The 13,984-nt window shown below is 35.4% G+C and overlaps 1 protein-coding gene and 1 pseudogene across 1 annotated transcript; both read left to right on the top strand.

Annotated features, from left to right (window-relative positions):
• Positions 1–6,418: 6,418 nt before the first annotated feature.
• On the top strand, positions 6,419–7,360 carry LOC101832580 (olfactory receptor 4K13-like). Its single transcript, XM_005064532.2, has one exon. It carries the CDS (start codon positions 6,422–6,424, stop codon positions 7,358–7,360), a length of 939 nt encoding a protein of 312 aa, XP_005064589.1. The 5' UTR covers positions 6,419–6,421.
• A 2,549-nt stretch (positions 7,361–9,909) lies between these two features.
• Positions 9,910–10,811, top strand: LOC101832838 (annotated as a pseudogene).
• Positions 10,812–13,984: the final 3,173 nt, after the last annotated feature.

The raw sequence follows: 13,984 nt of genomic DNA, 5'->3' as shown, positions 1-13,984 counted from the left end.
ATAGAAAATGTTTAATAGCCTACAATCCACACCTTCAGAGAAGCTAAGAAGCAAGGAGGACCCTAAGAGAAACATGCATGGTCCCCTGGATAAGGGGAAAGGGACAAGATCTACTGAGCAAATTAGGAGCACTGGGGGAGGGGAGAGGGAGCTAGGAGATAGAGAAGGGGAGAAGAGGGGAGGAGAGGTGTACATGAGGGATCAGGAAGATTGATTCAGGGGAAGAATAGAGGAGATCAAGAAAAGAGATAACTGAACAGAGGGAGCCATTATAGATTTAAAGAGAAATCTGACATTAGGGAAATGTTCAGAGAGCTGCAAGGATGACCCCAACTAAAATCTAAGCAATAGTGGAGAGGCAACCTTAAATGCCCTTCCCTGATAATGAGATTGATGACGACTTTATATGCCATCCTAGAGCCTTCATCCAGTAGCTGATGTATGTAGAAGCGGAGACCCTCAACTAAGTACTGAGGTGAACTCCTGGAATCCAGTATCAGAGAGGGAGGATAATGAGCAAAGGTGTCAAGACCAGTCTGGGCAAATCTACAGAAACAACTGACCTGAACAAGGGGGAGCTCATGGACCCCTGACTAATAGTTGGGAAACTAGCATAGGACAGCACCCCTGAACATGGGTGTTAGTTAAGAGGCCTGGGAAGTATATGGGGCCTCTGGTAGTGGAACAGTATTCATCCCTAGTACATAAATGGACCTTGGGAGCCCATTCCCCATTGAGGATACTCTCTTAGCCTAGACACATGGGGGAGGGCCTAGGCCCTGCCCTAAATGATGTGACAGACTTTGATGATCCCTCATGGAAGGCATCACTCTCCCTGGGGAGCAGAAGCAGAATGGGATGGGGGGGCTTTGGAGGAGGCATGGGAAGATGGGAGGAAGAGGGACCTGGGATTGATATGTAATATAAGATTGTTTATAATTTAAATAAAAATTATTAAAAAACAAAATACTAAGGACTATAAATTCTATCTAACTTTAGAAAATAATATGTCTTTTGAAATAATTTAAATTATACATGTCTTTGTGCAAATCATGAGATTCTTAAAATAATACTAACAGGGCAACAATATTGTGATATTATAAAACAGGGATATACAAAAACATTTCATAATGAAAAGTACTATAGCCTATGTTTAAAATGACAATATACGTTGTGCTTTGGAAACCAGGTGGAGAGAACACAGATAAATTTTTATAGTGCTGCTTTTCCTACTTTTCTATCTTAAAGTGCACAATAATATTTTCTATTCCATTGCATATTTATTGCTTTATATAAAACAATATTTTATTTATTGGATTAACATATTTTCCATAAGAGATATCTATTAATACTCAGTGTTGTTTCATCTGCAAATAGATGCTGACAAAGTTACACTTACATAAGTATTTACAATCAAAAATGACATGGAAGTTGCACAGTAATCACTGATAATTACAATTTTGGTGTGCCTATTTAAAACTACATAGCAAGTTTACTTGTTGATCAACTGAAATTACTGCAACTCCATCTCAAGTGAAATTGTAGAGGTATACCCCCCAATTTCCTAAAATAAATAAAATAAATATTTGTATTCTGTAGAGGTAATAGTCATTGTATCCAATTTATACCTGTTAATATGACATACAGAGCACACTGAACTTCATTGGTCATGAGACTAAGATTTGACCCATATTTGGCATGCTCTGTAGACTTATGTTTACAGTACAGATTTTTGTTTGTTTTGTTTCTTTTTTAATTCAATTAATATCTCACATTCTGCAGCAGATTATGTCATAAGTACAAATATATTAACCACTTTGGTTATATTTATTCAGTAAGAGATGAGGCAGCAGAAATCTCTTTTATCTTATTGGTGAAATAAATGTGAGAAGTTGTCTAACATCAATGTTGGACTAACAGAGGGTTTTAATTTTCTGTCTATTTCCACAAATATTCAATACTCAATATCACTCTTAATGGAGAAATTCTTAAGGGGTTACAAAGACAATTATTTCCAGGGTCCTTATTTAGTCAGAACACAAGCAGACAAATATTACCCATGGGCCAAATTCAGGAAGTGAATATATATCCAGCTGAAGGGAAGACTGTCTCTACACAAAAGGAATAACTTCATAAGCACGCATCAGATTGGAAGAAAATAGGATCCAAAAGAAAATATGAAGTTTGATAAGTCATCACTCTGATAGTCTTCTGTAAGTTAATAATTTATTTATTTCTAGTTACCTCTTTTTACCAACACCCACTATGTTTTAGATGAGTCGTTTCTTTTACTTCTGTGTTCTTTAGAGTCCCATTAATGTTTTCTCTACATCTTCTATTTCATGTATGCTTAGGTCCATATCAGAAAATTATCATTCTTTATCTGATAATCACAAGAGTAATATCCTGCTAACATTGTACAAATACTCAATTTTCCTTAATAAGATCAAATATTTATGTCTGCAGTGCACCGAAGATAAGACAGTATGCAGAATAAAGATGGGAGTAAAAATGAAACAAGTTAAGTGAATATTGTGGAAATAAGGTGAAAATATTCTGTCAAGAAAAATCAGTCTCTCCCAGGGATGAGCCACATAATTAATTGTTAAATGTACAGTGGTCAATCCTGAATCCTTATGCAACAAAAAATGGATTCAAAAAATTGAAATTATACATTTGTGCGTATGCATACATACATACACCCAGATAAGAATCAAGAAAAAAAGAAGCTAGTCACTCGAGGGTAGCATGGGAACAGTATGTGAGGATGATATTTGGGAGTGGTTTGAGGAAGAAAAAGGGACAGGTGGAATTCTACTCAAAAACACATTTTAATAGTAGAATATACACACAAGCAAAAAAATAAAACCAATAAAAACAAAACAAATAACACAGCATAGAAATGCTCAATTTGCTAGCAAAGCAAGTTATTATAAACAACTAAAATACCTCTATTCAGTTATGAGTGTCTACCACATGGTGTCTCTTATGCTGTGTAATTATTATTACAACAATAAATACTTACAGAAAGGCAAATACTATTACAAAGGTTAGCACTTTGGTAGAAGGGCCAACATAGAAAAAATAGAAGAAAATAATGAGTTTGCTTCTAGACTCATAAAAAGGTTATTCAGTTTATTTCTGTTCATTAATGTTTACATTTATTATGTATAACCAACATTAGATTTTCTAGGGGAATTGCTGCTAATTTAGATGCAAGAATTACAGAGATACTTTAATAGATCAGTGTATTTCATTAGGTCTTCGAAGAAACTGATAGATCCTGGGAAAGAGAAGAGGAGGGTGAGTGGTTGTTTTGTTCCTAAAATCAATTTGCATATTGAATGTGCTTTTGCATTTGCAAACTTCATAGATACAGAATAAGTATACGAAAATTTAGAAAAAGTGTAAGTAGCAATTATTTTTAAAAAAGGTAATTATATATAACTATGTGAACATGCACATAAATATGTATATGGACATTTAAGTCTATATAAATATGTTTGTGCATATATAAGATATGTATGTACAAATATATAGATACATTCAGGTGTATATATAAATGGAAAAGGATATCCATAAATATATTTACATATGAACATGAATATCTTGTACAAAATATTAAGATGGATAATAAAATCATTGGCCATAACTTTACAAACAGTATTGTTTCAAGATATACTAGAAAATATGACTTTAGGACAGAATTCATGTATCATTCCACTCTGGATACTAGAAAAGTTTAATAATTCCTTTGTGCATTTTATTCTATATATTCATAATTCATTACTTATTGCATGTATAACATTTGTAAAGCTTTTGTAATATCTGGCATAATTTTTCCTAGCTTTTCAGTCATCTTGTTGAAACAAAACAGCCTGAGCATCATCATCTGAGCAGGTCTATTAAAGCATGCTCACTCTTAAGTATCAGAAAGTAGCTGTAAGACACTTTACATTGGAAGAGGTCTGATACAGTAGTGTCCAATACCTATATTTCTAGAGGGTACAACTTAAAGGCATCACTTGAGACTTGGTTGTACTTTGCAGCAATAGCAGTCCCAAAGACACTCTGAAATAAATGAATGCTCTATTTTATTAATTACTTTTATTAGTGGCACAGTTCTATTATGATTGTCAAAATTGAGCTCAACAAATCCAACACCAATAGGCATGCTGCAGTGGATAGGGAAAGTCTAGGCATTCTCAATTATATGCAAAACATCCCGAACAAACAAACATAAAAAATAAAAACAAAAAACTCCCAGACAACTAAGGAATTCTGGGAGTGGAAAAAGGAGGCTATCTTAGGGAAGAATACACCAATTGGTCTTCCAATACCAAATGGTCAACCCTGAAAATGTATTTACAAGTTACATTATACAGACAGAAACGTTTGTATATGAAAACAGAAGGAATGAATTTCTTTTCTTCCCCCTTATATTAAACACGGATTATCACTAATACAATATAGTCTAAATAACAGGTTCACCTCCCTCTATTTCTCACACTTCATTTGCATCTCCTCTGTCATCTGGATCCACTCCCTTTAGAGCTATCACTAGAAAGAATAGACTTCTAGGACATAACAAAACATCATAAAATAAAATAACATAAAAGCCATCACATCAAAGTTGGACAAGCCAAGCCAACATAAAACTTTAAGATCCCAAAGCAAATGCTCAAGAATCAGAGACCCTCTCATTTATACTTTAGGAGTCTCATAAAGCACTAAACCAAAAGGTATAGTACATATGCAGAGGACCTGGTGTGGAACCATGTAGGCACCATGCTTGCTGCTTCAGTTCTGTGAGTATATTTGAGGTTTGTCTAGTTAATTTAGAGGGCCCCTTTTTCCCCAGGAATTTGAAAGAAAACAAGGATCAGAATATGGAAGAATTTGGAGAAAGAAAATAAAGGTAGAAGTGTAACTATATTATAATCTTAAAAACTAAAAGAAATAATTCAGAAAAAACTTAAAGTTAATGTTTGCCTGAAACATTTTGAAATATTAAATAATAAAACACCCAAGGAACCCAAGGTCTATACTGTATGATCAGTGTGTTTTCCTGGGATATTTGGTAAATCTCTGTAAGGCATGTGTGTTTATTTATCTGTAATCATGTTCCTATAACAATTGAATGTGTTACCTGATATTTTCAGACATTCTTGTTTTTCAACCTTACTCCAACTTTCTCAGTCCTCAGAAAATAGGAATTAAACAATTCTGATTATTTCATATACTATTTTATTGTTCACGAGCTTTAGGATAATAAAAACTAAGACTTGTAACTTGAAGAGCATCAAGAGACTTACTGAAGGGAGCAGAAAATGGACAATGATAATCTACCATCTGACTTGAGTACAAGCACCCCACTGGTGCTTTGAGGTTGATAATTGCTGCTCAATGGAAGTATAATGTCACGTTCATCCAAGGCTGACAGTCAAAGACAACCTGGCTTATATGTTTATATAATATATTCTGCTCTTTAACATAAAGGTGATCAGTAAGTAAGTGATATAATGAGAAAATATTCTAACTATAGATGGATGGCAGATGATATATTATTTATGTCAGAAAATTGCACTATTTCAAAAACTCAGGGCTCTCAAGATTAGTTTATGTAATTTAAAATCAATATTTTCCACTACTAAGACTAAACAAATTATAACTTCAAGAACTCAGGTCTGAATATGCTTTGCTGTACTCTTTGGAAATCCATCCCTACAGGTATTTGCAATGGTATTTTGTTAATTAGTTTAGTTGAGAAAATGAATTCTGTAATACATATTTGTTAATGACTAACTGTAAACCTGGTTTGTATACTTCAATCTGGTATCTGCATGAATCTTATATGGTATTCTGCATGCTTCCTTAATGTAGTTTTACAATATTTTACTTCGTAGATTTAAGTCAAAATTTTAATTTACTGATGTCACAAAAGCAATTCTACTGATGTCAATGAAATCATTATTCATGCTGCCAAAAATGGTAGTATCCTGTCAGAACATTTGCACTGATATTTAATGTAACTCTCCACCAGTTTCCAAATTTAATCTTCATTTTAATTATAGCATGTCATGATTGCTAGTGACAAATTTAGACATTATTCAATTAAGAAACCACACACATTTTTGGTTTTTACATTGCTGTCCTGCTTCCTCCCAGCTCTCTTTTAGAGTAATTTCCTGATAGACCACGTGTGATACAGACCAACCCATACTTATCTTCTTGAGGTGTTGTTCTTGTCTCGTTATCTCATTAGCTTTCAGTTGGGCAACAGTGTCATTTATTTGCCTTTGATTTCTTTTTTACATTCAAAATTTCGAAGGGAATTCTCCACAGGAAGTAGAATTCCTCATATGACTTGTTGATAATATTTCTCTCTTTGCAGGACATTTCTGATGACACACTAGGAATAATGGATGAAGGCAATCAATCTGTGGTGACAGAATTTATACTTTGGGGACTTTCTAACTCAAAGAATCTTCAGGTGTTACTCTTTTTGATGTTTCTGATACTTTATCTTCTCATTGTGTCAGGAAATATTGTCATCATGGTCTTAATTACCACTGACCACCATCTCCATTCTCCCATGTACTTCTTGTTGGCCAACCTGTCATTTGTTGATATGTGGCTTTCCTCTGTTACTACTCCCAAGATGATATCAGACTTTCTCATAGAAAAAAAGACCATTTCCTTTGTATTCTGCATGTCCCAGGTCTTCTTTGTCCATTGCATTGGTGCAGGAGAAATGATGCTGTTGGTGGTAATGGCTTATGACCGCTATGTGGCCATCTGCAAACCACTCCACTACTTCACCATTATGAACCTGAAAAGATGCACTGGGCTGGTGTTGATTTCTTGGACTACTGGCTTTGTGCATGGCATGAGTCACCTGGTAGTGATTGTGGAGTTGCCTTTTTGTGGTCCAAAGGAAATAGATAGTTTTTTTTGTGACGTGCCATTGCTCATCAAGCTAGCTTGCATAGATTCCCATAATTTGGATATTCTAACGAATGCTGACTGTGGGGTGGTGGCTGTAACCTGCTTCATTCTGTTGCTCATTTCCTACACATTTATTCTCATCAGTGTTCTCCAGAGTTCCAAATCTGGTGCATCTAAGGCTCTGTCCACATGCAGTGCCCATGTCATAGTGGTAATGATCTTTTTTGTGCCTTGCCTTTTCATTTATGTATGGCCACTCAATATTGTCTGGTTGGATAAATTTTTTGCTGTGTTTTACTCTGTTTTTACACCTCTACTAAATCCAGCAATTTATACACTGAGAAACAAAGAGATGAAAAATGCTATGAAAAGATTCATAAGTAAGTATCTTGGTTCCAAATGGAATCCCTAATATCTATAAATGTAAACTAATTATTTCAAATGATGGAATAACTGTATGAAATAAATTTCAATTCATGAAATAAAAATTTGTCTCAATTTCACTATATAGATATAATTTACCTTGTTAAAGAGAATGTAACATTTTACTGACCCACCATGGAACCACTGTGAGTCCTTCATCTTAAATCTATACACCAATGTCCTTTGTATACAAGAATACAATTAAACTTTTCTTCTGTCTCTAGTAAAGTTAAGTTTAACACTTACTAAGCAAGCTCATATGTTTATCTACGTGTATACCATCTTATTAAATTTTACCTGAGTCTAAATCTGCACCATCACATGCCCCAAATTGTTCAGTTTGTCAAATCACCAAAGTCATCACTCTTGTTTTATCACAGCTATTTGGCAAAACACCTATCCAGTGGGAAGAATAAATTAAGAAGAAAAGAAACAAAAGTTATTAGTTCACAAATTGGCAATGGAATATTGTGGAGATATTTTGCTTATGATCTAACAAATAAGTTTGCCTGAAGATCAGAGTGCAAACCTAACCACAGCCACAGATGCCAGGCAGCTGTGACACACACCTTTAATTCCTGCAACCACACTAGTTAGCCATAGAGGCCAGGCAGTGGTGGTAGACAACTTAAATCCCAGCACTCAGGAGACAGAGACAGATAGATCTCTTTGAGTTCAAGGGCACCCTGAGCTACATGAAAATGATGCAGTCTAAAAGAGAAATAAGCTCACACAAAGGTGACCTCTACACTTGGGATCCCACGCCTTTAATTCTACTACTAGAAAGGAATATAGGTTGGGAGGAGAGAGGAGTTCAATGAATCTGAGGAGTAATGCAGTTGGGAGCAATCTGAGGTTCAGAGGATTATCCCTTTGGTCTGAGCATTGGTAGAGGTGAGAATTCTCTAGTGGTTGGCTGCTTTGCTTCTCTGATCTTCAGCTTTAGCTCCAATATCTGTTTCTGAGTTTTTATAATTTATGCTACCACTGGTGCCCCACTTTTGGGGAGTGAATTCATGAAAAAGCCACTAGCCTGTGGCTTTGCAGCCACAAGCGTAACCCAGAGTGAGGCTACTGCTGGAGTCATTGCCCAGCCAGCTAGCTTTTCTTCTTTTTTTCCCCAAAGCCTCTGAGTTAGTTTGGGATTTTCCTGCTGTGTCCTCTCTAAAACAGTTTCCCAAACTCCAGAAGCATGTGGACTCCAAATGTCACAAGAATTATTTGTTCTAGACCAGCTGATTCTGGCTTCAGTCTATTCCTGCCACATTTGGTTTTTCCACACTATCCTGTGTGCAGGGTTTTCAGTCTTGCCTCTCTTTTTTTCTCTCCCCCTGCTGTGGTTGCAGGCTTTTTTTACAATCTCTCCTCCGGATGCCACTCTCAGCTCCCATTACATGACCACGAGGTACTATGCCTCAAAGTTCACTGCATTGTAGGCATACTTGGTAAGACTACTGGAAATTCTTAAAGGAAGGGATTAGTTTAAAAGAGAGAGTTTTCCCCCACATTATAACATTGGGGAATACTATTACAAGAGAGCAATTTAGGTCTCTGTTTGATAATATGCTGGATGATTTGAAAGTGGAACAATTAAATGAGGGGATAGCTAATCTACATGGGACTTACATAGTATCAATTATAAACATTAGTTTTTATCATTTTTGATTTATCACTAAAATGTTGGTTAATATTAGTGCTAAGATTCAAGTTTTAGAAAAACTTAATAAAACAGATAGATCATAGAGCTATTCAGACCCAGACAGAGGAATTTAAAGGAGAACCATTTTCTGCATTGCATTATAAGATTAGAGAGGGTCAGCCTAGGGTTCAAACAACCAACCTAAATATATCCAGTAACCTTACTGGAATTGCCAAATGATAGAGGCTCTGTAAGAGCTAATTTTACTTCTGTGGAAATGTTAGATTTAAAGAGATTCAAAGAAGCAGTAGTCTCATATGGCATGCATTCACCTTTTGTGAAGCAGATGTTAAACTTGTGGTCAGCTTGCAATATTATTATTCCTAGAGACTGGAGAGACTTGATTAAAGCTGTTTTAAATCCTGACCAACAATTACAAAGGAGTACTGGGTTCAAAGAAGATACTAAGGTCATTGAACATGGAGTAGAGCTAGAGGTATGGAAATCTTCCAGGATCAACTTCTTGGAGAAGGGCATTATGCTGGTTTAGAAAGGCAATCTCTGTATGATAACCATGCCCTGACTTTATGCCACATAGCAGCTTTGAAAGCCTGGGACAGAATTAGAGAAGTAAGAAAAAATAGTGAGTCATTTACTAAAGTTATACAGGGCCCAAAGAAGACTTCATGGATTTCCTACAAAGATTGACATTTACTAATAGAATGACACTAAATTCAGAAGGTAGACAAATAGTAATTGAATCTCTGGCTATTGAGAATGCTAATTCTCAATGCAAAAGGATAATTAGGCCTTTAAAGGCAAGGTCAGTGCCTTTGAAGGAATGGGTCCAAGATACAACCCAAATAATGTGGAATTTTGTACAGGGACTGCTGTAATTGTCAGAATTTACACTTTATGGACTTTCTTATTCACAGAACACACAAGCCTTACTCTTTGATACTGTATCTTCTCATTGTGTCAGGAAATATTGTCATCATGGTTTTAATCACCACTGACCGACATCTCCATTCTCCCATGTACTTCTTGTTGGCCAACCTGTCCTTTGTTGATATGTGGTTTTCCTCTGTTACTACTCCTAAGATGCTCTCAGACTTTCTCATAGAAAACAAGACCATTTCCTTTGCAGGATTCATGTCCCAGATTTTCTTTGCTCATTGCATTGCTGGAGTAGAGATGGTGCTGTTAGTGGTAATGGCTTATGACCGTTATGTGGGCATCTGCAAACCACTCCACTACTTCACCATTATGAACCTGAAAAGATGCACTGGGGTGGTGTTCATTTCTTGGACTACTGGCTTTGTGCATGCTTTGAGTCACCTGGTAGTGATCGTGAAGCTGCCTTTTTGTTGTTTCAAGGAAACAGACAGCTTTTTTTTGTGACATGCCATTGGTGATTAAGTTAGCTTGCTTAGATTCACATGATTTGGATATTCTAATGAATGCTGACTCTGGGGTTGCAGATGTAATCTGTTTTCTTTGTGTTACTCATTTCCTGCACATATATCCTTACCAATGTTCTCCATAGTTTCAAAGCTGGTACATCTAAGGCTCTGTCCACATGCACGGAACACCTCACAGTGGTGATGATATTTTTGTGCCTTACCTTTTCATTTATGTATGGCCCCTCAGTATCACCTCACTGGACAAGTTTCTTGCTGTGTTTTACTCTGTTTTTACACCTCTTTTAAACCCAGCAATTTATACACTGAGAAACAAAGAGATTAAACATGCTATGAGAAGATTCCTAAGCAACTGTCTTGGTTCCAAAGGAAATTCCTAATACTCACAAATGTAAACTAATTGCTAAAAATAAGGAGACTGAATATATGAAATAGATTTAAAATCAAGAAATAAAATTTTGTGTCAATTTCTCTATATAGATATAATTTAATCTTTTAAAGAGAATGTGACATTTTATAGTCCAAACACCTAAATACTGTGCATCCTTCATCTTGAATCTATATTCAAATGCCTTTTGTATACAGGAATACCATTAAAATATTCTTCTAAGTCTTTAATAAATTTTAGTTAAACATCTATTGAGCAAACCTGTATGTTTCTTTGTGGTTAATATCTTATTAAATTTTACTAGAGTATAATTCTGTGCACCGTCACATGCTCCAAAATTTTCAATTTCTTTGTCAATGTCCAAAATTATCACACTTGGTTTATCACAGCTATATAGTGAAAACAATAATCCAATGAGCAGTGTAAATTCAGAAGAGAAGAAATTGAAGTTGTTACTTTCTAAAATAGAAATGGAGTATACTTTGTGGATTTTTTATTTTAAATCAGATACATAAAGTACAATAATAAACATACAAATAAAGTTTGATAATATTTCTAAAGTAACTCAATCTCTGACTAAAAGTTGTTCTTTAAGTTGTTAGTTATTATTGTAGAATAGTCTATAATATATTCTCCATGTGGACTGCATCCATAAATTGACTAATTATTGAAACTATTGTTCTTAATTCATTGGTCAACATATAGGACATTTAACAAACTCATTTGTCATTTCATATATAGTTCTGTTGATCTGCAAGGTTGCAGATGTCTCTTAAACAATCCATACTATTACATTTTTTCTTGCTTGCCCACCATAACTACGTGGATAGACATTGTTGATGAATGCATAACATACATTGGTTCCAGGCCACAGAGAACTCAGTCTCAAAATGACTTGAGAACTTCTTCCTATTCTATAGCATGCATGGTGCTAAAAGGTGACTAAGAAAGTAATTCAGTGGTCTTACCCAGCTCTAGATCCTGCATGGAAAAATACATATTAACCTGGCAGTATATGTCCACTTCTGTAATGATGCCATTATTGTGATGTGCTAACTATATTTTGGATGTGTTTTTGACAGGAAGGACTATTGTAAAGTTAGTTAAAGCTCCTTTAGTTTAAAATTTTCAGATATTACAAATATGTTTTTTATTCATTTGGATGTGATTGTTTTTCAAAATGAGAGATAAAGTTTTATTTTCACTCTTCTGCAGGTAGGCATATAAGTTTCCCAATATTTCTTAAGGACTCTGTCTTTCTTCCAGTATATAGTTTTGGCATCTTTGATGGAAATCTTAAACTCTTTATTTGGACTTAAGTAAAGAATTTCCACTACTATATGCTATTCATTTATCTGTAGGTACTCAAGTATGCCAGAACCATACTGTTTTGATAACCACGGCTCTGTAATATCTCTTGAGTCAGGGATGATGAACCAGTAATCATTTTTATTGTTTTTGCTGTTGTTCAGGAAAGCTTTGACTACCTTTGTTCTTCCAAATTGTTTTTTTTTCTTTTTTTCCCAAAGAACAAATCACAAAATTTATTCATTTACCTACATAGAATTCTTTGTTATTTTGGACACCTTTGTGCCTGATAATGAAGGATACAACAGTAAACAAAAGAAACCAGAAAACAAAAGAATCCAAGAGGACAGATCACATAATTAAGCAATGAAGCACAGATACACATGTGTGTGCTAAGTGATGTAGTAGATACCCTGTATCTGAAGGAGAGAATACCACACTATGCTAACGAGTGCTCTTAACACTCCCTCAATCCTTCATCCCTGATGAACTACTTTTTCTAAATGTGTCGCTGTCCCACATTTCTACCTGGTACTTAATATTTATTCTGTTCCATCTGTCTTTACTCAGCCTAACTCCACCCCACCTCCAGCAAGACTTCCAGGATCACTCCAGTTCTGGTTCTGCTTCAGTCCATCCCCAGACTCGCAAAGCAATAGGAATATCCCACGTTACATCATTTGCCATGCTATACTGTCACAGCACAGTGATCCATCTGTTCCTGAGTTACACATGACCACAGAGAGCAAAAAAAAAACAAAAAGGTATGCGCTGATTTTGAGATAGCCCAGCATTATTACAGTACAGCTGCTATAACAAAATGCCATGAGAGTCACCGTTTTTAACAGAAATGTCTTCCCTCAGTTCTTGAGGCTACAAAACATCTAAGATCAAAGTATCTGCAGATCTGCTTTCATTCCTCCATTTGGAAAGGTTCCCTGCCCCTGGTATTGCCATGATATCTTCCCTGCATGTGTCTCTGTGGTCATTCTCAGTTCATACATACACAACTCCAACTCTCACATAAGGGTATCAGTCAAATTCGATTAGGAAGGACCCAAATAGTGTCATTTTTAGCATCAAGGCTCCTGTTTGCAAATACAGACACATTGTTATTTTTTCTGTTATATATACTAATATATGTTTATATTAATACATAAGCATTTATTTATATATAAATAATATATTTAATTATATATAAATTCTTAGTTTTGTTTTGGTTTTGAATTGCAGAAGCTTTATTTTTCTCAACATCAAAGATTCATTCAGGAGAAATCCATGCTAGGAACATATAAATATCTACATGCCCCAGCCAGCAAACCCTTTTAAAAACTCTAGGCTAAGGATGTTGAGCACTTTCTCAAATGCCTCTCAGCCATTTAGACTCCTCTATTGAAAACTCTATTTAGTTCTGCAGCCCACTTTTTAATTGTGTCCTTTGATATTTTGAAGACTTGCTTCTTGAGTTCTTTGTAAATTTTGGAGATCAGCTCTCTGTCAGATGTGGGATTAGTGAATATTTTTTCCCATTCTATAGGCTGCCTTTTTGTCTTGCTGACTGTGTCCTTTGCCTTACAGAAGCTTCTCAGTTTCAGGAGGTCCCATTTATTAATTGTTGATCTCACTGTCTGTGATACTGGTGTTATGTTCAGGAAGCTGTCTCCTGTACCAATTCATTCAAGGGTACCTCCCACTTTCTCTTCTAAGAGGTTTAGTGTGGCTGGATTTATGTTGAGGTCTTTGATCCATTTGGACTTAAGTTATGTGCATTGCGATAAACATGGATCGATCCGCATTCTTCTACATGCCAGCCTCCAGTTATGCCAGCACCATTTTATGTTGTTCGTGGCAATTGTA

This window comes from Mesocricetus auratus, unplaced genomic scaffold (genome assembly GCF_017639785.1).
Source record: "Mesocricetus auratus isolate SY011 unplaced genomic scaffold, BCM_Maur_2.0 Super-Scaffold_100004, whole genome shotgun sequence".
NCBI lineage: Eukaryota > Metazoa > Chordata > Mammalia > Rodentia > Cricetidae > Mesocricetus > Mesocricetus auratus.
The sequence above is the reverse complement of the archived record's forward strand: the minus strand, read 5'-3'. Positions and strand labels throughout refer to the sequence as shown.

What these genes read in the sequence shown, in the direction of transcription:
- LOC101832580 (XM_005064532.2), top strand. Translation starts at nt 6,422, where the DNA reads ATGGATGAAGGCAATCAATCTGTGGTGACAGAATTTATACTTTGGGGA.